This window comes from Capsicum annuum, chromosome 12 (genome assembly GCF_002878395.1).
Source record: "Capsicum annuum cultivar UCD-10X-F1 chromosome 12, UCD10Xv1.1, whole genome shotgun sequence".
Classification (NCBI taxonomy): domain Eukaryota; kingdom Viridiplantae; phylum Streptophyta; class Magnoliopsida; order Solanales; family Solanaceae; genus Capsicum; species Capsicum annuum.
Window position 1 is genome coordinate 227426632 of NC_061122.1, and position 24122 is coordinate 227450753.

Genomic DNA, 24122 nt, shown 5'->3' on the forward strand with positions numbered 1-24122 from the left:
ACCAGGGACTTACTCTGATTCCAACCCTAAATTGGAAACCAACTCCTAATCCCGACTTGGGAACTGAGACCTTACCCGACTCAGGACTCAACTCCCAAATCCAACTCGAGAGTCGTGTTTTGACTTTTGGGTCAACGTAGGATCTCGGGTCTCAAGTCAATGGGGTGGTGATATTGAAAGATAGTTCTTAAAATTTTTTTTATCTTACCATAAAAGTTATTAAGAAATTGACAAAGTTAAAAAGCATTGTGTCTATATTTTTTTTAATTTGACAAGAACCCTTTCCTCTTCAACCTTCACGTAAAAACAAAAAGCTACAACTCACAAAACAGTAACATTGATTTACCCAAAATTCCCCCGCCCCCCCGGCCCCCCTTCCCTTTTTTTTTTTCCTTCCTAATTTCATATTTTCATATTATTTATTTAGCTCATAGGAAAGTCAATTACAAATATATATATAAACGGGTCTTTGCAGAAATATGTAAAAGGCCTAATTTTTATTGTAAAAAAAATATTTTTGTTTTTGTTTTAGGGTTGTTTGATTTTATTTTATTTTTGTGGGTTTTGGATTTGGGAGATGGGAAATATATTTGTGAAGAAACCAAAGATTACAGAAGTTGATAAAGCAATTCTTTCTTTGAAGACTCAAAGGCGTAAACTTGCTCAATATCAACAACAGGTATACCTTTTTTTGAATTTGAATTTAGTATTTTTAATGCGGAGCATAAATTTATGCGTATTGTGTTAGTATAATTGTGATGAATTGTGAATTTGAGCTTGTTGTTTTATGAATATAATGGATTTTATAGTTGGGACTTTAAAGATTGAGCGCGTAAAATTTAATTTAAATTCTGGATCCGCCTCTAGTAGAGGGAACTTCAGTTGCTGAAGTTAATTGGTTGATTTAATTAATTCTTTGGAGCTAAATGGAGTTTAAGAAAGATAGATCATGGTTAGTCTTTGGATTTGTTTGTTTTCTTTGAAGGTGGGGAGTTGGATTTTTTTGGAGAATTATAAGATGAAGTTATGAAATTGACAGCTTTACTACGTGATCTCTTCCCATGTGTTTTAGCCTTGGTGGACCGAGTTACGTGGTACCTGTTGCTGGTGGGAGGTGGCAGGGTATCACGTGGAATTAGTTGAGGTGCGTGCAAGTTTGCTTGGACACCACGGTAATAAAAAGATAAGGCTTTGGGTGTTAGGTTCAAATTTCAGTTGAGACAAAGGTAATAGGTGATTTCTTCCTGTATGTTTTAGTCTTGGTGGATAGAGTTACTTGGTACGTGGAGGTGGCAGGGTATCACGTGGAATTAGTTGAGGTGCGTGTAAGTTTGCTTGGACGCCACAGTTATAAAAAAAGGCTTGGGGTGTTAGGTTCAAATTTCAGTAGAGGCAAAAGTACTAGGTGATTTCGTCATGTATGTTTTAGTCTTGGTGGATAGAGTTACTTGGTATCTAATGCTGGTGGAGGTGGCAGGGTATCACGTGGAATTAGTTGAGGTGCGTGCAAGCTTCCATGGACACCACAGTTATTAAAAAAACAAGGCTTTGGATGTTTGGTTCAAGTTTTAGTAGAGACAAAAGTACTAGGTGATTTCTTCCTGTATGCTTGTTTTAGTCATGGTGGATAGAGTTACTTGGTACCTGAAAGTTGGTGGGAGGTGTCAGGTATCCTGTGGAATTTGTTGAGGTATGAGTAAGCTGGTCCGGACACTGCGGTTATTAAAAAAAAGGCTTTGGTTGTTCATTGCAATTTGCAATTATAACTCAATAACGATGTCAATACTAGATTTATGATGTTGAGAGTAAGTTGTGGAACTACTCCCTCTATTTTAATTTGTTTGTTTGTTTTTTGACTTGACGGAATTTAAAAAAGTAAAAAAGACTTTTGAACTTGTGATCCTAAACTAAAGATACGTAGAGTGTATCAAAACATCCTTTTTATGGTCTTAAACATGTCATGTGGAAAGTTAGAGTTAAAGAGTTGCCAACAGGGGAAAGATGCTTTCTTTTTGAAACATACGAAAAAGGAAAGTAAGACAAACAAATCGAAACAAAGGGAGTATATGCTTTTTCTTAATCTTTCAATAACAACTATTTTTAGGAAGAATTAGTTCTTTTTCTTTCTATAACATTGGCATGCAATGAGTTTAAGTGAAGTAAAATGGTTAGTGAGGGTTCATATAACCGGCCCTAACTTGTTTGGTACTGAGGCATTGTCATTGTTGTTGTTTTTGGTTCTTCCTTAACCACAACGTGATGCGTAGAGGAGCTGTATAGCAAAGTTTCTATATGTCTGAATGAATCAACCAGCTCTTCTGCATTGCGCAACAATTAGCAACTGAACTTGGCATTTCCCAGAAAATTTTTAACAATCTACAATACACATTATATATTCGGCATCTCAATGGCCATTTTATAGGGAAGGAAGTGATGTTGATAGCTTGTACTTTCGATGCATAAAAGATCTATTATACTGTGGTTCTGATTTTCTTTAAAAATAGTACCTTTCATACAATGGGTTTTCATTTTTGTAGAAGTTGTTTCAGTAAATGCTGCTTCATATAATGCTGATGGTAAGAAAAGGGAGCCTTCAGCAGCGATTTTTTCTTCGAAGTTGCCATTTGGAAAAACAATATGTCAGCTCCATTCCTGGATGAAAGAAGGTTATAACTGACCTAATAGAGAACTTTTTTTTCTTTTCTCCGCGCCAGAAAAGAGAGCCTGTGAATTGCCTAAATCTTCAAAACCATATAGTCTAGATATAAGTTGACTTACCAGCTCTAGTTCAGAGCAATTACCTTCTATACTGTTAAGTATCCCATATCGGAAAAGGGATGGGTAATTGGTCTCCTTATATGGACTTGGACAATCCTCCCCTCATGGCTAGCTTTTGAGGTTGAGTTAGGCCCAAGATCCATTCTTTACATGGTATCAGAGCCAGACACATCTCAAATCTTTGTTCAACAATGCTGGGGCCCCATATTATATTATCCACGCTCCAGTTAACGAGTTAAAGACGCTGGGGTGTGCGGGGGAGTGTTAAGTATCCCACCTCAGTAAAGGGATGGGTAATTGGTCTCCTTATATGGACTTAGACAATTCTCCCCTCATGAGCTAGCTTTTGAGGTTGAGTTAGGCCCAAGATCCATTCTTTACATGGTATCAGAGTCACGCCCATCTCAAATCTTTGTTCAGCAATGCTGGGGCCCATATTATATTATCCCCGCTCCAATTAACAAGTTAAAGAGGCTGGGGCGTGCGGGGGAGTGTTAAGTATCCCACCTCGGAAAAGGAATGGGTAATTGGTCTCCTTATATGGACTTGGACAATTCTCCCCTCATGAGCTAGCTTTTGAGGTTTAGTTAGGCCCAAGATCCATTCTTTACATATAAAGACCTCAAGTCCCAGAATCAACCAGTGTTTGAAATAATGGCAATTTTTTTCGGGGGAACCAGGAAACCACAACCTCTGCTGCAGCCTCTGCCATTTGGGTGAGAACTCTGTGGTGAGCACTTTGTGGTAACTTGCTCACTGAAATAACAACAATTTGTTGTTCATATCATATTTTTCTGTACAAAAAAATTAAAATAAAGGCATTCTCAGGTATAAACTGGATGTGGAGCAAATTTCAATAGTTCTGGGAAGTTATCCTTAGTAGGGGAGTAACCCATCCCTTGATTATTCACTAAGTCAGAATGCTAACATCCCTCAAAAAATTGTAAATTAATTAAGGAAAGAAAACCCAAAATGGGCATATGTTAGTCTTACATGAGGTAGGGGAATTTTCTCAGGATTCTGTTAAAAGATGCAACTGAAGGTTCAAGATGGTTGTCCACCTTAAGATCTTAAAGGTTCTCGCCTTTTCCTTGGTGCCAAAGGCTCCGGTTAGGGACTGATTTACAAGATGCCCTCAAGTAATATTCTACTGGATGCACGTGTGACGTGTTGGTTCAGACCTGGTAATCCCTTATGTTGTTCTTTGGTGTTTCAGCTTGATGCTGTTATTGAAGCTGAGAAACAAGCTGCGAAGGACTTGCTACGGGAAAAGAAGAAAGAGAGGGCTCTTTTAGCGTTAAAAAAGAAGAAAGTGCAAGAAGAACTATTAAAGCAAGTTGATGTCTGGCTCATAAATGTTGAGCAACAAGTAAGTAATTCTTCTTAATACTTTTACTACCATGCTAAATGCCCGTACTTTCTTTTAGCATTTAAATTGTTTTCTGATTTTATGTGCAAATTCGTTTAGTTGGCAGATATTGAACTGACAAGCAAGCAGAAGGCTGTCTTTGAGAGTTTGAAAACTGGAAATAATGCAATCAAAGCAATACAAAGTGAGATCAACCTAGAGGATGTTCAAAAGTTAATGGATGATACTGCAGAGGCAAAAGCTTATCAAGATGTAAGCTCTTTTGATATCTAATCCCCTGCTCATTTATATTTGGTTGTGTCTAATTAGCCTTGTGAGATTTGGGAGTTCATTCATGCCTGTATAGTGATGGTGGTTTTTGATGTAGTACTGAAAGAGAGATGAGAGAAAGCTAAAGGGGATGAAACGGAAAGACCAGGGAAAAAAAGGATACGTGGAGAGAGAGAATTTTAAAAGGAGATATTATAATAGGGTAGAATTCATATATCTATAAAACAAAGTACAAAAGGCAACCTACTCTAGAATAAGCGCCTCGAACAAGCTAGAACTTTTGATACTATTATGGCCCTATCTCTATCTAAAAACATGAATAAAAACCAAACTAGGTCTAGTTGATAACAGTTGGAGATGGAAATAATGATCAGTGATAAAATCTGAATATGAAAGATCCAACATAATCTGAGAATAAATGTTTCTGAATCTAAAAATCTGGAAAACATGTAAAGATGTTATTTATTGAGAATCTGTTTTTTTGTTAAAAAATTCTCGACTCTTTTGCTTCTGTCTTGTATTAGGGGTTCCCCCTCGTTTCGTATTAATGAAATCATTACTTTAAACAACCACAAAACTATATCTCAATCCCAAGGTAATTGGGATCAACTGTATGAGTCCTCATTAGCTTTGTCGCTGACTTGTATAAATCAAATTTTAAAAAGCTTAGGTTCTCTAGCACTGTAAATCCTCTACATATTCTATTGACGAACAAATCCTTAACAAGACTAAAAGCTCATAACAAACGTTATACCTAATGTAAACTTAGCAACATGACAAAAATTTAGTCCCAAATAGTTGGTATTTGTCTAAATGAGTTGTTTCTCCATTGTCCCCTAGTTTGCATGGATTCCAAGAGATCTTACGTCTCGTGCGACTTCTTTCCATGAATAGTCTGATCTTCGTAGACTTAGCTATCATTGGTTCATCTTTCTTGAATTTTAGTTTATTTTCCTTCCTGGGTTTCACTGCTGCCACTTAGGTTAGCTCATTGTTGCAGTGGTCTGTTTGACTTTTAATTTTGCTGCTATGTTCTCCTGGTATCTGACTATCCCCAATATTATAATGGACAATACAAGCCTCGATCTATTTCCTGAAATGATTTTCTATCCATCAGGAAGAAGGGTTCTTGATTTTATCCCTGTAATTTCTCTTACCAACGTATTGTAAGTTCCTAGTGTTTCTGGGTGAGGAAGGGTATTAAATTCGAGGGTAAATTAACTTGAAAAAGAAATGTCTTGCATGACTACCTATGCTGGAGGTGGTCCCAAGGAATTGCTCCCAATTAGATTCTGCCACTAGCCACTTCTCTACCCTACGCTACCCTCTTTCTTCCTTGCGGCAAAGGGTCTTCCGTAACAGACCTTACTTAACGGTCGAGTACCGAGAGCTCCTCATCCCCAATGTCCTACTCATTCTCCTTTTCCCATTCCTGACCGAGTGTGGAGGGTTTAGAAGCGGAGCACGAAGCTACCGCTTCCCCCGACCGACTAAAATACAACAGTTCCAACTCAGCACCTTTTGAGTGAGATTTTGAGAAGAGTTGCTCTTTGGAGAGCACAAAAATTCGTTTATTTGCATCAAGCTTTCGAGGGGATCAGGCTAGGCCTCTCCAGCTGAGCTGGGCGCCGGGGCCCTGGATGCGCTAGCGAGTCGCGGATCTTTGATGAAAGTAGCTCGACTGATTTATCCATTCCAGTTATAGGCTGGACTCTTGGGAGTGGTTCGGCCATCAAGCTACTTTGTGGGGTAGGGGACCAGATTGGTGACTGCTGCGGTTGTTGTCTGCATGTCCATGGAGTTTTGAAAAATCCAAACACATTTTCGTTAATCCATGAACAGGATCTATTATATAGGCTATTTTGCCTTGAAATCCCATTCTATCCATCTTATTCTTCTGCTCACCGAGCTCCCCTTGACTAACCTTTCCGCTCGGTGATGAACTAGTTTTCAACACAATCTTGTTTTAGAAAAGGAAATTACTTTGGAGAAAGGATCATTGTTGATGCATTTTTAGTCTTTGAGCAAATTATTTGATTAGGTATTATGTTTATTGTTTCCTGAGAAGCAGAGATGTTCCTTAATTGTGTGCTCAATACATTTTGGCCTCTATGCTCCTAGCTTTCAGTTACCTTCTCCAAATCTATATATGTGTATTTGCTTCCGTCTCTTCTTTTTAAATTGACAGTATTCAGTTTGAGAGACAACAACACTCTATTACATATATTTGTAGTGCTGCTTATTCTCAGAGTGAATAGCAAGTGCAATATGGAAAGCGATCAGCTTGACAGTGAAGATCGCTTCCTTTCCCATCTAGTCGTTTTTGTGTGTGACTGCTCGTATGCTTTTGCAGGAAGTCAATGCTATACTTGGAGAGAAGCTATCTGCTGAAGACGAGGAGGAAGTTTTAGCAGAATTTGAGAATCTGGAATCTCAGGTCTGTCTATTTTTATGCTGGCAATTGGTGCTAAAACTTAGTGCATTTCTTAGCAATTGTATGCTCTTTTCGTCGATGACACCATAACAGCTTTGCTGCGGCTTTTTTACTTAAAAGTAAAATTACCTTAATTTTTTCCCATGACGAATCATCTTATACTTCCCTTTTCCGGTTGAGAGATAATCAACTGTGACTAAATGATCACCTACAACATTGTGGAATTCTAGTATAACACGCTTTAGTATTTGGTGACGATGTCTCCTTATTTGAAAGAAGCAAAAACTTGCACATATTGAATACGGCACTGCTGTAATTCCACGTAGAGGTCTAGGTTCTTTTGAAACCTTGAAAGCTATTGTTTTCCCATCCCTTGATATAATGATGCTCCCTCCATTTCATATTATATTTTTCTTAGTTTGATCGAGCACAAAATTTAAGAAAGTAAAGAAGATTTTTGAATCTTGTGGTCTTAATCTGCGTCTGTGTCATTCTCGGAAGAATGAATGTTTTACCTGATGCTGGGAAATTTGTACAGTTAACTCTTCAAGATCTGCCGGAAGCTCCTTCTGCTGTACCTTCCGCTGAAAACATTGACGAGAAACTGGATCTACCTGATGTACCAACTAAAGCACCAGTCATCACAGAATCTATTATTGAGGACACTCAAGATACTTCGGCTGGCGTATCCGTGCAAAAGAAAGGTACTGCTCTTTTCTCCCTTACACACACACACATCTTTTCTTTGTTGTGTATTCTTCTGAGTTTTCTGTTCAAATTTGCACAGTTTTGGAGGAACCGATACCTGCTTGATTCCAGCGCGACTTGACTGGTCCATAAGTTCGAATTTGGTGAAATTTATCAAAAAAAATTTCAAGTTTCACAATGCTACGAAAGTCTTGTCGATGCTAAGAATTTGTAATCTTTCAACGTTTCTATCCCATCTCTTATGATTTGTACAAGTTCTGGTTGTATTTTGGGAGTCATATTTGTACAGTACTTCTCTGAGTTGTTGACACATACCAAGTTATTTACCATTGTCTTCATTCTCATGTCCTACCAGTTGCTTGTAATTCTGCTACTTCTGTATTATGCAAGACAGAAAAATAACTGTTCTTGTTTGAGCTAATTTATTTGGTATTGGTTAAAGTCGAGGTGTGCACAAACTGACTCTAACACCATAGCGCGGTTTGGTCACTTTTGGACTGGTAATTTGAAAGTAGCCAAGGATTCACATGTGATTGAAAAATAGCTTTTTTGTATTCAATTAAACATCTATTATATAAAAAATAATACAAAGTATAAAGTTATACTTCCTCCTATTTTTTTTAGAATACTGTTGTACCAATCAAGTTTGATCCAAAATGAATGTAGCTTCAGAAAATCTAAGCAACATATTTCCATCGCAATTTATACGACATTGTTTGATCTGACATAAAGTTTAAAAAATAACTTTCAATTATTGAAAGGTGGCAACTATTTCAGGACGAACTAAGAAGTAAAGTTGGGACAGATGTAATAATATTTTCTTTGATTGAAGGGTCAAAAATACATTTAAATTTTTACTATCTCTAACTATTTGTCAAAACATACATCAACTATCAATTGTTCTCTTTAGTTGAGCTGTCTTTTGATAAACAGTTGATTTCAAGTAGAAAATTCGCACGCCTAATAGGTCAGGTATGAAACTATGAAATTCAAAAGACCGAGATGCTTTAGGTATGTTTTCGACCATTAATACATTTTTCATTTAGTAAAAATTTTCTATTGCATTAGTAAATGATTTATATAATTTTCTATAAAGTCTTAATTTAACTAATCCTGAAATCTTACAATTACAAATCATGCATCCTCCACAACTCCCCCTGACTTTTCTCCTCTTCCCATGCATGTCCACTCCCTCTGCTTCACTTACTCTCATCTATTCTTCACACTTTTTTCAATTTTCCTTTTACTCATTCTTCTCTTACAAGTTGAAGAATTCACCATTTGAATGCTCTTTTCGGATAAAAATGTTTACGTAGTAATTGATGTGTTTGAATATCTATGATTTTCGTGTTGTTTTGGGATGATTCGCGAGTGTTTTGTGGCATTTTAGACGGTATAAAGAAGATTTGTTGAGCAAAAAGACTAAAAGTTGTTTGAGAAATATGTTCATGACTGTGAATGAAAATTGAAATATAGTGACATTTGATTGCATGGATGAAAGCAAAGAGGATAAGGTGCATGGATCAGATCAGTGTACAAAGGCCAATTCGCGAAGCTACCAGCTGAGGACATATACAGGGACGAATTACAGGCGTCCCCATGTCCAGCTTCGCAATAACAGCCTCGATGATAACATCATTCGCAACAATAATAATGATTATGGTTTACAGCAAGAAGAGTTATGCAATGATGAAGAAGGCTCTCATTTGGTTAATCAAAAGATTGAAGGCATAGATGATAGTAATGAATCGCCTTTGCCCGAGTTTGAAGGAAGTGGTGGTGGAGTTGGAAGCTTTAAAGTACCAGCTCGTGCCCCTCTGAGCCCTGCCCGTCCAACTTACCTTGAGCTCAGGCCACATCCCCTCAAAGAAACTCAGGTGACAAAATGTGTATTCCTTTTCAATGGAGGAAGAATGTTTTAGTCCCTCCAATTCAATTTGTTTGTCTGGTTTTAACTTGACACGGGGTTTAAGAAAGTAAATAAGACGTTTGGATCGTATGGTCTTAAACTAAAGATTTGTAGAATGTATCAGAATGTCTTTAATTGTGTGCTCTTAAACATGTCATGTGGAAAACTGTAATTAAAGAGTTGCCAAAAAGGGTAAGAGACATCATTTTTGAAACTGACTAAAAAGGAGTAAGACAAACAAATTGAAACGGAGGGAGTATCATTGGGAATTATTTGATTGTTTGTTAACCTGAATGACATGAAGATTATCAATGGCAGTCTTAGGATTTTTATCGAGGGGTGTCAAATATGAAAAAGTAAATAATGAAATGTATATACATAAAAGAGAATTTTACCTGTCGGTACAGTGTAATTTTACAGCGAAGGGGTATACCCCTTGGATACATGTGGCTCTGCCACCGGTAGTAATAGTATTAGGCAGAAGACGGTGTGATGATGGTGTTCTGTTATAAAGGACAATAGGAGTATATATTTAGCATTAAGGCTAAAAACAAGATATAAATACTGGTTAAAACAAGTGGTATGGGGTAAGAGTTACAGATACCTGCAAAATAAAAATTACATCCATGAGATGTGTCGCCTTCTTTTAGTGCTGGTGGGAGGTAGCTGGTAACCTGTGGAATTAATCGAGGTGCATGCAAGCTGGCACGGACACCATAAGGAATATAATGACATCAACTCATACAAGATGGAATATTGTCTTAGGTGGAAAACATTTTCTTTATATTGGAAATACTAGAATGACTTTTTTCAAGAAACATCATATAGAACACAACCAATGTACTATGTTTGTAGAAACAAAGGTACACATGTTGGGAGCACAGTTTTTGAATGTGCATCACACAGAAGAAAAAATAAGTCGGAAATCAATTGAACAATATTTGAAATGGATGGGAATTTTTTGATGAGTAATGCATGAGCTCTATAGTTCTTTTCTCCTTATCATGTAGCAACATATCTAGTGTAATCTCACAAGTGTGGTCGGGAAGGGTACAATTTACGCAGACCTTACCCCTGAGAGGTAGAGAGACTGTTTCCGATATACCCTTGACTCAAGGAGAAGCATATCAAAGTAGACCGAAAATGAAATGGTCGGAAGTGAAGAAATTATGGCAAAATATTATAGAAGCATGACTTTTTTCTCCTTATTATCGTTCTGCATTTTCTCTTTCAAATTTTAAATAACAATGCAGGTTGGGAAATTTTTGAGGACCATTGCCTGTACAGAGACACAATTATGGGCAGGACAAGAATCCGGGATAAGAGTGTGGAATTTTTCCGATCAATATGAGTGCGGGATGGGAATTGGAGGACGGGCAAGGAGAGGTGATGAAGATGCAGCACCTTTTTATGAGTCAGATGATACATCACCGGCGTTATGCTTGATATTTGATTCTGGGAATGAGGTGATCTGGAGTGGGCATAAGGATGGCAAGATAAAGTCGTGGAGAACGGACCAGCCTAATTCTAATGACTCCTCTTTCAAGGAAGGGCTCTCGTGGAATGCTCATCGTGGCCCCGTTCTTTCATTGGTTATATCTTCTTATGGTAATATCTAGTTTTTCCTTGCTTATGATCCTAACCAGTGTTTTATCATTCTGATCACACTATTGAGTAATAAGATCTTATTTGTTAGTCATCACATGATCTTTCTTTAATAGTAACAAGGAAAATTGATCAAGATACTAATGTGATTGCTTCGTGTTTTGAAGATACAAGTTGCACAAATTCAAAGACTCGAGATGAATTGTATATTATTATTATTTCATTTTTAGTGTAAAGAAAACTATGTAGATGACGCTGATACATTGCTAGAGTTTCTAAAGACCTTGTTAGACGAACAACGAGATAATTTTTGTTTTTGGAATTGTAAATTGGCTCGCAGCACAGTCTCTGTGCTGCTGTTTAACACACTGTTACCTTCCTCCAAAAAATAAAGTGTGCTTGATATGGCTTATGACTACTTTCTTCTTGGTGCAGGTGATATATGGTCTGGATTTGAAGGTGGTATCATAAAGGTTTGGCCCCGGGAAGCAGTACAGAAATCTCTCTCTCTATCATCAGATGAAACACAAACACACATTGCCACCTTACTCGTGGAAAGGTCATTCGTTAACCTTAGAAGCCAAGTTACAGTTAATGGTGTATGTAACATCTCATCTTCTGATGTGAATTGCTTGCTCTCTGATTATGTAAGAGCAAAAATGTGGGCATCTGGATCTTTGTCCTTCTCGTTATGGTATGTTCCTCTACATTGCTTCCAGATGAATATGATGTATGTATTGTCCTATGTTAGTACATAAGAGAAGAGGTAAGACTTTCTTTTTTGATAATTGTTTAGCCACTAATTACCCTGATAGTTCGAAAACTGTAGGGATGCACGAACGAGGGAACTCCTGAAAGTGTATAATGTAGAAGGTCAGATTGAGAATGGGGTTAATATGTCATCTGTGCCAGACCAAGCAGTGGAAGATGAGAGTAGTGTCAAGTCTGGTTCCAAATCTAAAAAAGAAAAGTCACAAGGAGGTAACTTTTTCCAGCGCTCACGCAATGCTATAATGGGAGCTGCCGGTGCTGTACGTCGAGTTGCAACAAAGGGGTCAGGGGCATTGGCAGAAGATAGTAGGAAGACCGAAGACCTTGTGCTTGCATCTGATGGAATGATTTGGAGTGGATGTTCAAATGGATTACTTGTGCAGTGGGATGGGAATGGAAACCGTTTGCAAGATTTCCATCATCATCCCTGTGCTGTTCTGTGCTTATGTGCTCATGGTTCTCGAATATGGGTTGGCTATGTAAGTGGTATGGTACAGGTCCTGGACCTTGAAGGGAACTTGATAGCTGACTGGCTTGCTCACAACGGGCCTGTAATAAAATTGGCCGTTGGGGGTGATTATATTTTTAGCTTGGCTAATCACGGTGGTATACGTGGATGGACCCTTGCCACTCCAGGACCTATTGATAATATATTGCAATCGGAAACAGCAAAGAAAAGATATGTATACACCCGGCAAGAAAATTTTAGGATTTTGGTTGGCACGTGGAATGTTGCTGAAGGAAAAACCTCACAGGAAGCACTGACAACTTGGCTGGGTTCTGCCGTTTTGGATGTTGCGATTGTAGTAATTGGGTTGCAAGAAGTAGAAATGGGAGCAGGTTTTCTTGCAATGTCTGCTGCAAAAGAAACTGTAAGCTATCAAAGTACACCTCTTACATCTCGTAAAGAAAATGAACCATGCGCCCAACTCAAATAAAAGAAGCTAGCTCATCCGGTGATGATTATCCAACATCATATATGATAGAATTGATGATTGAGGATACTCATATTGGGACCATGTGGATAGTGACACCTTATGCTATATTCATCTCGTTTATTGTTCATGGCATTATCCTGATCACAGTGTCAACTATAGGTAGGACTAGAAGGAACTGCCAGTGGACAGTGGTGGCTGGATGCGATTGGGAAGACTTTGGACGAAGGATCAACTTTCGAAAGGGTAGGCTCAAGGCAACTAGCTGGCTTGCTTATCGGTATCTGGTAAGAACTAGTGTGGTTAGTGTAATGAGTTATTCGCCATTTTTAAGCTGTACTTCATAAAAGAAACCATGCATCATAAAACTTCACTTTTCTGACTCGACTGGGGAAAGTATTTCTTCCATTGTCTCCTGCCTATTCATACTACTGAAATGTTACTTTCATTAAAATCATTTAACTTAACTGAGTTGGGATTGATGCCTAGTTGATATGTTGATTGTTAATCTTTAACTTAGGGTGAGAAAAACTCTTAGAGCACATGTGGGGGACCTTGACGTTGCAGCAGTTGCATGTGGTTTAGGACGTGCCATTGGTAATAAGGTAAGTACCTCTTACTATTAAAAGGTATAACAAAACATTGATCTTGTCATTAGAATTCGTCAAGCTATTTAAGCGTTCAAATTGGATAAAATTCTTTGTTATCATTCAAGGTGAGGTAATGAAGATGATTGAGACACTGAGACAATTATAAGGGCTTCATCTTCTAATATAAAGTATTGTTGTTTTCCCTTGAGAAAGGGAATGGACTGCCACAATTTTCATCGTTGTACAATTATAATGCAGGGTGGAGTCGGTCTGAGGTTAAGAGTATTTGATCGGATCATGTGCTTCGTGAACTGTCACTTTGCAGCACATTTAGAAGCAGTTAACCGCCGCAATGCTGATTTTGATCATATATATAGAACAATGGCTTTCACTCGATCTTCCAACCTTCTTGACAATGCTGCTGGTATGCTGCGATACCTGTTTTTGACTTGCTCTCTTGTCTTCTCCACATATTTACTGTGGCTGCTTTACTCTTCTGGCCTGCCATGGATCCTCTCTCTTGCAGCTGGCGTGTCATCTTCTGCTCAAATGCTTCGTGGTACAGATGTATGGCGTGGTATTTGTATTCATCAGTTTCATACTATCTTCTTCTATGGAACTAAAGCTTGACTTCCTCTATAACAGGCTGCAGCAATTAGTCCCGGTGTGGGAAAGACCGACCTTGCTGAAGCTGATATGGTGATTTTTTGTGGGGATCTTAATTATCGTCTTTTTGGAATATCTTATGATGAAGCAAGGGACTTTGTCTCACAAAGATGCTTTGAATGGCTTAGAGAGAAAGATCAATTAAGAGCAGAAATGAAAGCTGGTAAAGTTTTTCAAGGGATGCGCGAAGCAATCATCAGATTTCCTCCCACTTACAAGTTTGACAAGGGTAAACCAGGATTAGGAGGTGAGGTATATTTTTTTGTGATGATTATGGCGTGTGACTCAACATCTTACTTTCTTACACTTCGCTAAATATTAGTTTAAACTGTTTATACTGGGGGGAGGTGATTCGGCAGGACATGGTACACCTCCAACTTACTGAGGACATGACCGTAGAGAGAAAGGTTTGGAGGTCAAGAACTAGGGTAGAAGGTTAGTAGACAGCCGAGTGTTATAGCATCTTTATGTGGGAGAGTAAGGGTCTAGTCTCTTGTTTTCCGTTCTTGCATAGTATCTTGTTCTTTGTTTGACTGATAAAGTTGTTGCCATGTGACCAGGAGGTCACGGGTTCAAGCCTTGGAAACAGCCTCTGGCAAAAATGCAAGGTAAGGCCGAGTCAATACACCCTTGTGGCGGGTTCCTTCCCCGGACCTTGCGCATAGCGGGAGCTTTAGTGCACTGGGCTGCCCTTTTTTTGTTGGTTCATTGGTTGCTGCCTCTATTTTTATTTTTTATTTTCTCTTAGCGGTATTGCGTTCTTCAATTCTCACTATGACCTGTTGCTTCATTTGATCTATTTATCTTGCTATTATGTTGTTGTTATTTTCCTTCTATCATGATTTGTCTACACTTCTTTTGAGCCGAGGGTCTATCAGAACAGCCTCTCTACCCACCAAAGGTAGGGGTAAGATCTGCATACATCCTACACTTCCCAGACTCCACGTGTGGGATTACACTAGGTATTATGTTGTCGTAGTAGTGTATTCTTACGATAGAGACATGTCCAAGAACCAGTCTAGGATTTCCCTTTTGGATTGTATTGCTTAATGCATGAAATGTCAAAAAGCACTGAAATTTTTTTCCTCTTTCCATTTTAGGATATGATTCCGGGGAGAAGAAACGAATTCCAGCTTGGTGTGACCGAGTGCTATATCGAGATAGTCGGGCAGCTCCTTCTATGAAATGCAGTTTACAGTGCCCTGTAGCAGCTTCCATTTTACAGTAGGTTTTCTCAGGGCTTTCTTCAAGTAGGCCTTTGTTGCTTTACGAAGAAACCAATTTCACTTACGTGACAGGTATGATGCTTGCATGGAAGTGACAGATAGCGATCACAAGCCTGTGCGGTGCAAATTCAATGTTGAAGTTTCACGCGTTGACAGATCAATAAGGAGAAGAGAGTTTGGGAAGATTTTCCAGTATAACGAGAAAATCAGATCGTTACTGGATGAACTGCATTATATACCTGAAGTTGCTGTCAGTACCAGCCAGATTTCTCTTCAGAATCAAGAAACATTCAGCTTAATGATTACAAACATTAGGAGACAAGATAATGTTTTTTTCCAAATCACTTGTCGATATCAATCAGCTATCAACAAGGACAAGCAAACATCAGGCTATCACCCCAGAGGTTTCTTTTGTTTTCCCCGTTGGCTTGAGGTGATTTCCAGGTCCATGGATTATTGAACAATCACCTCTCTCGAGTCCTAATTAACACTAGTGAAATTCCGTTTGCATAGTTACATTTTGTAACATGTAGCGACAGCCATGTGAAGGGGAGTAAGACCTGGTGGTCACGGGTTCAAGCCCTGGAAACAGCCTCTTGTAGAAATGCAAGGTAAGCCTGCCTGCGTACAATAGACCCCTGTGGTCGGGCCCTTTCCCGGACCCTGCACATAGCGGGAGGTTTAGTGCATCGGGCTGCCCTTTTGTAACATGTAGCAACACTGTAAACGAAGCAAAAACCATGCTTAATCCAAGAGTCGGAGCTCACAGTAGACCTCTTCTCCAAGCAATGCCATCTTATTATTATTATTACTGATTCAGGTCACACCTGCGGCTGGCATGATCAAATCTGGTGAAGATGCTGAGATCTTGGTACATCAGGAAGAGTTTCGTAATTCAGAGGATACTGCTGAAGTTATTTCACCAAGAAAATGGTCCGAGGAAATAAGAGAAGAGGTGATATTAATGATCAATGTGAAATCCAGTCGTTCAATGAAGGTAAGGGCGCATCAAGTACACCTCCGCTGCAGTTTCTCAACTGATGCAGTATGCCTGCTATCGAGAAACAGTTCCAGCAGCAATGAAGGGAGCCCCCGTTATAGGTCAAACAGTTCCAGAAGAAATGAAGGGAGTATCTTCCGGAGGTCAAATAGTTCCAGATGAAATGAACGTAGCTCCTACCAGGGGCCAAACAGTTCAAGAAGAAATGAAGGGAGCTCCCACCATAAGTTTGCTGTTCAACAGGATAGTTCACTGACAAATAAATATGAATGATCATCAAGGCTTTCAGAGTACCTGGTATCTGCATACAACAACACACCCAGTGCAATCCCACAAGTGGGATCTGGGGAAGGTAGGCGTTACACAGACCTTACCCCTACCTCGTGGAGGTAGAGGTGCTGCGTGAAAGCCTATAAACTTAAGGAAAACAATAGCACCAAAAGAGGGTTTCAAGCCAATGCTTTGATGTAAAACTCTGGGATTCCGTTCGCTGACAATGTGTGGTAGGTCACGATGTACATACTCGTAGATGATTAGTGCTGGAATAATCTGGATATAGAGAATCAATTCTCTCTCCCAATTTTTTTCACTAGAATCAGGTTCCCCACTTTTTTGTAGTTACTTTTTATCTCAAAACTATACGATAATTTTTCACACTGAAGAAACTATTACCTTTTGTGTTCCATACATTCAATGAAAAGCCTCTGATATGCATGCCAATACACAAATAATGCTGGATATGTTGTAATTCTAGTACCTCATTGGAATTACCACGTCGCGTCTAAAATAAAGATATCCTAGATGGGGAAGAAAGAACAAAGTTGGGCTCGTTACCTGTTAGATCTAAACTTTCATAGAACTAGCTCATTCTCTGGGTTTTTTCTTCATGTTGGCGGAATTCTAATAAATGATAGCAGCTGTGAAGGATGGAACTTCATGATGATGGAAAAAAGCTATCATAAATTATACAATGACACCATTTTGTTTGATGAACTAAGGTGATTAGGTATATAGGCATAAAAATAAATAGCAGCCATCCCCACATTCTCGTCACCAAGTTGCAATATATGTACTAATAATTATTCTATCCATATAGACTCCCAGAAAAACTGCATCTCGAACTGTCTCATTTTTATGGGAAATATACTGACAGTGAACTTCCAAGAAAGTTGCTGCATCATTTTTGCAACAATTCAGCATTACAGCAAAGAGAATTGTGCAGGAACTGATCAATAGAGATCCCTTTCATACTTTCTCCATCCTGAATCTGATGCCATGTCAGTGCTGTTGGACTTCATTGTTGAGAATTGTAAATAATTGATTATAGCTTCGGTTACTGAGCTTCGTGTTTGATTCATAGGCATGAAGCTGCCTGGTTATTCTACCTATACTGCATACATCCTTTTGTAGTTCTCACTGACAAGCTCGGTATCTGATGCCACAGACAATGGGAAAGAATGTGAGTGAGTTTCACTTCTTCGAATGCTCCTCAACCTGGATTCTTCTAGCCTATGTTGAACCACACAATAGCACATGGAGCCAATCGTAGTGAGCATTATTATGCAACCAACCACAGTTGCATACAAGGCAAGCCATCTTTCCTTTGATCCAACCACGACATAACTAAGAGAGATAAAGGCGATTGAGATGAAGAGGCAAGCTGCCCACATGAGCTTGTTTATCCAAAACATGAGTCGCTTCTTTGCTTTATGTTCAATAACGACCACGGAAGTCTGGACTACAACAACAGCAACTGAAATAAACAAGGCCATACTGTCAAACAAGAAGAAGATTATGAATTCTGCTTTTCTGCCTATGTGTGCTTCACCAAGCGAAAATCCATCGGTTTTATCTTCAACATATTGGCCAGGTACAGTGAAGATGGCAGCAAAAGCAACAGTAGCAATAAGGACGGCAACAACCGTTGCATTGTTGATGGCATTGTTAAGACCACTAATGTGGAGCTTCTTCACCTTCATTGCAATTTTTCGTACTTTGAAGCCAGTCTGCCGACTCTGTTGGAGCTGGGAGTGCACATCATGTTTTATGTCACTGACAGTTTGCTTGAGTTGCTTTGCAGGTCCAGGGGGCTTCCCGTGATCTTTGGAATGGGTAGCTCCGGCTTCTTTCAGAATAGAAACAAGCTCCGGAGTTCCAAACTTTTCTGCAATATCAAGAGCTGTTTCTCCAGACTTATTAATGGCGTTAAGATCAGTGCTCTCAATTGATATAAGACATTGTACCATCTGCAATTACACATAGCGTAGTTTTAAAAGAATGTTGATTTTCCTTGATTGAACAAGTAAAAAAACATTGTACAGTCTGCAAGTACACGTAGCAAAGTTTCATGCAGGAGCTTGGTTGTCCTACTTTGAGGATGTATAAAACCAAAAAGTCTCTCTGAAAGACTTTCTGTTACTTATACCGGAGGAATATCAAATTCACAAATTTTAAGCTACAGAATGCACAGTATTCGCTTGATCTACCAGCATTTTTCTTCAAGATATAGAATGTATCCCACGTTCAGCTCACACATAACAAATCTCAAGTTTGTGGAAGTTGCTTTACGAGAAAGAAAAACAGATAAACAAACCTGTACCCGTCCCTTTTTTATTGCAATATGAAGTGCTGTGTTTCCTTTGTTATCTTCCAAGGCCAATACAGCAGGATTTGGTTTGATCAATTCGAGCACGATGTCAACATTTTGTCCCTTTGCAGCCATGTGTAAGGCAGTTTGGCCTTTTTTATCTGTTCGAAAGCCAATCTCAGGATCCTTGCTAAGAAGGGACCTAACTATCTCCAAGTGTCCCATTCTTGCTGCTGTATGAAGCACAGTCTTTCCGTTGTTCCGAGCTATCTTAGCAAGGTTAGAATCAATATCCAGAAGCATATCTACTACATGAGTATGTCCCTGTGCAGCTGCAGTGTGTAAAGCTGTAGAATTGGACGGATCTGTGGTCATGATTAGGTTTGGAAACGAACGCAGCAGTTCCTGCAGTACATCTGCAATTTTATCCCAAAAGCACGTAAGAAAGGAGCATACTGAATTCAAGTTTAATAGGTATCCACAACAAGCTTGAAACAACAATAGCAGATCAAAATGCGACCACTGAAGTTTCTTTGTATCGGTCTCCACAAACATATAAGCTCTTATCTGATCAAGTTACACAGGCTAAGTATTGGGATCAAGGTTCCAGGTGATATTTGCGGTATTATAAAAAAACTCCTTAACGCATAATAAAGACTGCAATGAAAAATGAACTAAAAAACACAATGATTTATTTGGTTTGATCATCAGACATGCATAATTTACAATCTGGAGCTACTAACTTAGTAATCCAGGAAGCAACACGAGGGAAATAATTTACATATTATCACTCTTTATAACAAATATCTCACAAAAATATTTTCACTGAACAAATACTCCCAACTCCAAGGGGATAGAATTGTGGATAATATCAACTGAAAAAGATTTGAGTCTCATATGAGTTTGTAACCATTCACCAAATTGGCGATTTCATTGCATTAGGCCAAAATCAAGGCCATATTTTCCTTTTTAGCAGAACGCCCACTGTATCTACTTATGCGAAAGCTTCATTCCCAAACAAGTTGGGTTAGAACGCGACAGATAATGTGACAAAAACGTCTGCACTTTTCAGAACTTGCTCTTTGATAAAATGCAAGGAAGTTAGATTTAGCGGAGGACTTCACCACCCTTGGCCATGATCAAGAAGGATAAATATCTACGTTCTTAGCAACTAGGCTTGTGGAAACTTGTGTATGATAAATATCTACATTCTTATTCAAACCCTACAGCGGAATATATCGTTAAACAAGAAGTTCAGTCAGAAATTATTAGTACTACATCATCTAAAAACTAAAGGTTTGGAAACTAAGATCCAGGATAGATGTTGCAGACTCTAGTCACCATCAACATTAGCAGTAACAAAGTGCATGTGCATTACCAAGTTTAAGTCCAGAATAACACTTAATAAAGCACAATAACCCTGTCCATCCATGAAGTACACGTTTTTACTGGCAATTTCGATTGCTTTGAAACCAAATCTGGAAAGATATTCGGAGAACCACATGTAATGTCAAATCTGAATCGAGGTGCGAAAGAATCTATATTCCTTATCCCCTAATTTAGATTCAATTTTTATTTTGTAAATTTCTTGAATTTTCACCAAGAGGGGTTTTTGTACTTATCAAATTCATTAAGTTTCTTAATTCTTGATCAATGAGTTAGGCTAAAATGCCAAAAAAATCATGTTTTTTAACTGATGCACAAAGAGAATATTTTGTTGCGAATGAACAAGATATCGAAGAATTGTATTCATAAAATCAGATTTATTGATAGGGGCCTTTTCCACAAAAAAGGGGAATCTTGTGTTCCAATAGAAGCAGAAGTTATATGGATTATTCAAGAATCGAAATCGATAGAGGACTCACCAAGATGACCCTGCCTTGCTGCAACATGGAGTGCATCATAACCATTATTTGCCACAATAGAAGCAATTTTAAGGTCTAAATGTTTCAAGAACTCTGCAACAACCAAACTGTTTCCATTCTCAGCAGCAACATACAAAGCAGTCTCACCCTCTTGGTTTTGCTGACATAGCAAATCTTTTACGCCTTTTTCATCAAACTTCTGAACAATTTCTTTCACCTTACCTAAATTCCCTCCTCTGGCTGCAAGATGCAACGGGGAATCCCCGCGTTTCCCCGGTGAATCCTTACCCCTTTTCCTCTCACCACCACCAAAGCTCATTTGCCTCTCCATCGCTATCCGAAAACTTTTCTGTTTTTCCATTATCCCTTTAAAGCTCTTCTGCTTCTCCATCGCCCCATTTCGAAAACTTTGCTGTTTCTCCATTTTAGCACCCTGGAAACTAACCTGTTTCTCCATGATCATAAAGAACTCAAGCCCCTAATCTCTTGTATAAAAATACCAAACTTTATCCACTTTCAAGAACTACAAAGATTGAAACTTTTTCATCATTATCAGTTCAATTTGGAAAGGAATGTACTAAGATACCAAAAATTATCACCTCTCTCACATTTCTAGCTAAAAATATATAATAGCAATAGTTCCTTGGCTACAAGGACAACAACAACATACCCAGTGAAATCAGTAGAGTATACGTAGACCTTATCACTACCTCGTGGAGGTAGAGAGGCTATTTCCGGAGGCCCTTCGGATCGAGTAAGTAGTTCCTTGGTTGAATCTCCTAAGAATCCCTGCCAACACAAAAATCTAGAAGCAAATTTCAAGAACCCTTTATATACTATACTATAAGTCTTGGATATCTCCAGCAAATCAAAACAACTCCAAAAAAGAAACAATCTTTCAGTGGATTTACATAACTATAAAGCATATCAAGAACTCAAATCAGACAAAAAAAGAACCAATCTTTCAACAAATATAGAGCTCAACTTCACTTCTGATGAAACACCATAAACTGAAAATTAGATGAAATCTTGAAAAGCACAGGTCGTTGCACTAAAACTCCCGTTATGTGCTCAACTTCACTTTTGATGAAACCCCAAAAGCTAAAAATCAGTTGACATCTTGTAAAGCTCGGTATACTAAAACTCTCGTTACGTGCAGGATTTAGAAAAGAGTCGAACCACAACGGTCTATCCTGCCACTCAACTTCACTTTTGATGGAACCTTAAAAGCTGAAAATCAGTTGAAATGTTGAAAAAATGACAACTCGATGCACTAAAACTCCACTATTTATAGGATAAAAAAGATCCAACCACGAGTATCTATTCTACCACTCAACTTCCCTCTTGATGAACTCCAAAATATCAAGAACAGTAAACACTACCACTCTACACGTAACAACAAAAAAGCAGTAAAAGCAACAAAAGAGTCACTGAATTCAATGGTTTTAGCCCACTTTTTGTTTCTGTCAGGCTAATATAAATTTGAAATCTTTACTAATATTAAAATCCTCAGATGAAATAAATCAACAGAACAAGACCCCTCCTTTTTACTTTTTTTCAACTTTACTTTTTCATAAGATATTAAAATATAGAAGTTTGGTTATAATACTTAAAGAAGCTTGCGTGTTCAGTCAACATGGTGATCAATAATAATAATATACTCAGTAAATTTTTATTAAATGAAGTTGTTGTTGAAGAATATAATACACATAAATTTTTCCACTACCTCATAAAGATAAAGAGGTTATTTTCAAGATACTCACCGTTTAAGTGCAATAAATTCACATATAAAAACAAGAAAATAGTGAAAAAAATATAGCAGTTAATAATAAGAAAAGTAACATATTAGATGATCGTTTCTTGTCTATTCAAATCTTGGTGAATAAAGTTATTCATACTAGGGGCCGGAGCCACATGGTTGTAGGGTATTCATCCAAATTCTTTTAGATAAAAAATTATATTGTTTGTCTAAGTCTATATTAGACGTTGAATTCGCGTGACTTCTTTATATATTTACCTCTTTTTAATGAAAATTTTGACTCTACTATTGATTCATACTTTTATCAAAAAATAATAGTAAATATCCAGTTAAGATAATTAAACTATGTATGAGCTGACTCGAATATCATGATGATATTATAATACATAAATAGAGTACTAATTAAAAAAAAGACAACATGGTGGCTATTTGATGTTATGTGATAACATCAAAACGTGCACTAAAAGACAGAGATTGCATACATACAGTAGGTAGGCCATTGTTATACTGCCATATTATTCAGCAAGCTCATGAGTCATGAGATGATAAGATAATTGGTGGGGCCTACCCCTTATGTTGGGTCCCACAATGTGATACAAGAAAGGGTACCTAACATTTGATGGAATAAAAATCATAAGGCAGGTACTAGTAATATGAGAATACAACCAAACACGGGTTGTGGTGTGAAGTTGTTTAACCCTTAATCAGAGGTCGAGAGTTTAATTTTGGGTATAAAGAAAACTTTATTGGGAGCGCTATCCCCGAATAAGGTCCTACCCAGCACGAATTCGAATTAGTCGGGCTCCAATGCAGGTACCGAATACTGTATGGAAAATCAAAAAAAAAAATATGAGAATACAACAACAACAACAACCGTATCCAGTATAAATTCATAAAGTAAAATTTAAGAAAGGTAGAATGTATGTTAACTTTACTATTTATCTTAAAGATAGAGAATCAATTTTTGATAGACCTTCAACTTAAGAAAAAAGGACAATCATGACAAAATAATATTAAGCAAATCAAATTAAACAGTAGTCATAACAAGATAAATGATAACCGAAATGTTAAGAAACAACAAATAATGATCAAACTCAAAGTATAAGAAACTGCAAGAACAGTAGAATCGAAATTTAAACTTTATTCCATGTGAGACACAAATTATGGAAAATAAAGCAATTAGAATTATGTCTTACTTTTAGTTAGTGTACAATAGACCCTTGTGTTAAGTCCTTTTCAAGATCCAGTAGCGCATTCAGGATTTAGGAATCGTGGGTGTACCAAAGGTTCGAGCACACGTAGGAACGTCTAAAGCTTTTAAGGTTCCACATGAAAACTATAACACTCAGCTATCTTCTTGGCTTACTGGGTGCTTTTCTAACTCTTATATCAGATTTTATATATTTTTATATAATTAAACTTAATCTGCAACTAATTTAATCAGTGCCGAGATACTAAAAATTTGATTATAGATCCGCTCCTATCAAAATTTTATGCATAGCGAAAATTTTAATGCATTATTTTTTTTAATTTTTTTTTTAGTTTACTTAATGTGGATTAAGAAAAATGATGCAATGCAGAAACAAAAATTGTCCCTTTAAAATCAAGAAAAGACACCAACCCTCGTGGACTGTTTTTTCAGTTTACCAA

At 37.9% G+C, this 24122-nt stretch overlaps 3 protein-coding genes across 5 annotated transcripts; 2 read left to right on the forward strand and 1 right to left on the reverse strand.

The window, feature by feature from the left end:
- The first annotated feature begins 58 nt into the window (after positions 1 to 58).
- On the forward strand, positions 59 to 8000 carry LOC107851363 (vacuolar protein sorting-associated protein 20 homolog 2). Its single transcript, XM_016696348.2, has 6 exons — positions 59 to 679; positions 3995 to 4147; positions 4247 to 4399; positions 6771 to 6854; positions 7390 to 7555; positions 7639 to 8000. Exons 1-6 carry the CDS (start codon positions 578 to 580, stop codon positions 7662 to 7664), a joined length of 684 nt encoding a protein of 227 aa, XP_016551834.1. The 5' UTR covers positions 59 to 577; the 3' UTR covers positions 7665 to 8000.
- A 143-nt stretch (positions 8001 to 8143) lies between these two features.
- Positions 8144 to 17322, forward strand: LOC107850325 (type I inositol polyphosphate 5-phosphatase 12-like). Of its 2 annotated transcripts, XM_016694761.2 has the most exons (12): positions 8144 to 9436; positions 10722 to 11076; positions 11509 to 11767; positions 11903 to 12716; positions 12942 to 13066; positions 13300 to 13384; positions 13628 to 13793; positions 13896 to 13936; positions 14015 to 14282; positions 15136 to 15259; positions 15334 to 15694; positions 16082 to 17322. In XM_016694761.2, the coding sequence occupies exons 1-12, from the start codon at positions 9050 to 9052 to the stop codon at positions 16421 to 16423; spliced, it is 3327 nt and encodes a 1108-aa protein (XP_016550247.1). In that variant the 5' UTR covers positions 8144 to 9049; the 3' UTR covers positions 16424 to 17322. The 2 variants fall into 2 exon arrangements, with proteins under 2 accessions (XP_016550247.1, XP_016550246.1); XM_016694760.2 differs by having other exon boundaries at positions 13628 to 13936.
- On the reverse strand, positions 17202 to 22565 carry LOC107850326 (ankyrin repeat-containing protein At5g02620). Of its 2 annotated transcripts, none has more exons than XM_016694765.2 (4): positions 21384 to 22565; positions 20714 to 21236; positions 18855 to 19264; positions 17202 to 18507 (listed from the first exon to the last, which is right to left on the reverse strand). In XM_016694765.2, the coding sequence occupies exons 2-4, from the start codon at positions 21174 to 21176 to the stop codon at positions 17647 to 17649; spliced, it is 1734 nt and encodes a 577-aa protein (XP_016550251.1). In that variant the 5' UTR covers positions 21177 to 21236; positions 21384 to 22565; the 3' UTR covers positions 17202 to 17646. The 2 variants fall into 2 exon arrangements, with proteins under 2 accessions (XP_016550251.1, XP_016550253.1); XM_016694767.2 differs by having other exon boundaries at positions 21424 to 22337.
- Between the last annotated feature and the right edge of the window lie 1557 nt (positions 22566 to 24122).

What these genes read in the sequence shown, in the direction of transcription:
- LOC107850326 (XM_016694765.2), bottom strand. Translation starts at nt 21,176, where the DNA reads ATGATCATGGAGAAACAGGTTAGTTTCCAGGGTGCTAAAATGGAGAAA. An exon ending in AGCAAGGCAGGGTCATCTTG is followed by an intron (nt 19,265 to 20,713) that starts GTGAGTCCTCTA and finishes ATAAAATTGCAG; the next exon opens with ATGTACTGCAGGAACTGCTG. An exon ending in TAAAAAAGGGACGGGTACAG is followed by an intron (nt 18,508 to 18,854) that starts GTTTGTTTATCT and finishes GTGTAATTGCAG; the next exon opens with ATGGTACAATGTCTTATATC.
- LOC107851363 (XM_016696348.2), top strand. Translation starts at nt 578, where the DNA reads ATGGGAAATATATTTGTGAAGAAACCAAAGATTACAGAAGTTGATAAA. An exon ending in TTGCTCAATATCAACAACAG is followed by an intron (nt 680 to 3,994) that starts GTATACCTTTTT and finishes TTGGTGTTTCAG; the next exon opens with CTTGATGCTGTTATTGAAGC. An exon ending in AGGCAAAAGCTTATCAAGAT is followed by an intron (nt 4,400 to 6,770) that starts GTAAGCTCTTTT and finishes ATGCTTTTGCAG; the next exon opens with GAAGTCAATGCTATACTTGG.
- LOC107850325 (XM_016694760.2), top strand. Translation starts at nt 9,050, where the DNA reads ATGGATGAAAGCAAAGAGGATAAGGTGCATGGATCAGATCAGTGTACA. An exon ending in ATTGGTTATATCTTCTTATG is followed by an intron (nt 11,077 to 11,508) that starts GTAATATCTAGT and finishes TTCTTGGTGCAG; the next exon opens with GTGATATATGGTCTGGATTT. An exon ending in GACGTGCCATTGGTAATAAG is followed by an intron (nt 13,385 to 13,627) that starts GTAAGTACCTCT and finishes ATTATAATGCAG; the next exon opens with GGTGGAGTCGGTCTGAGGTT.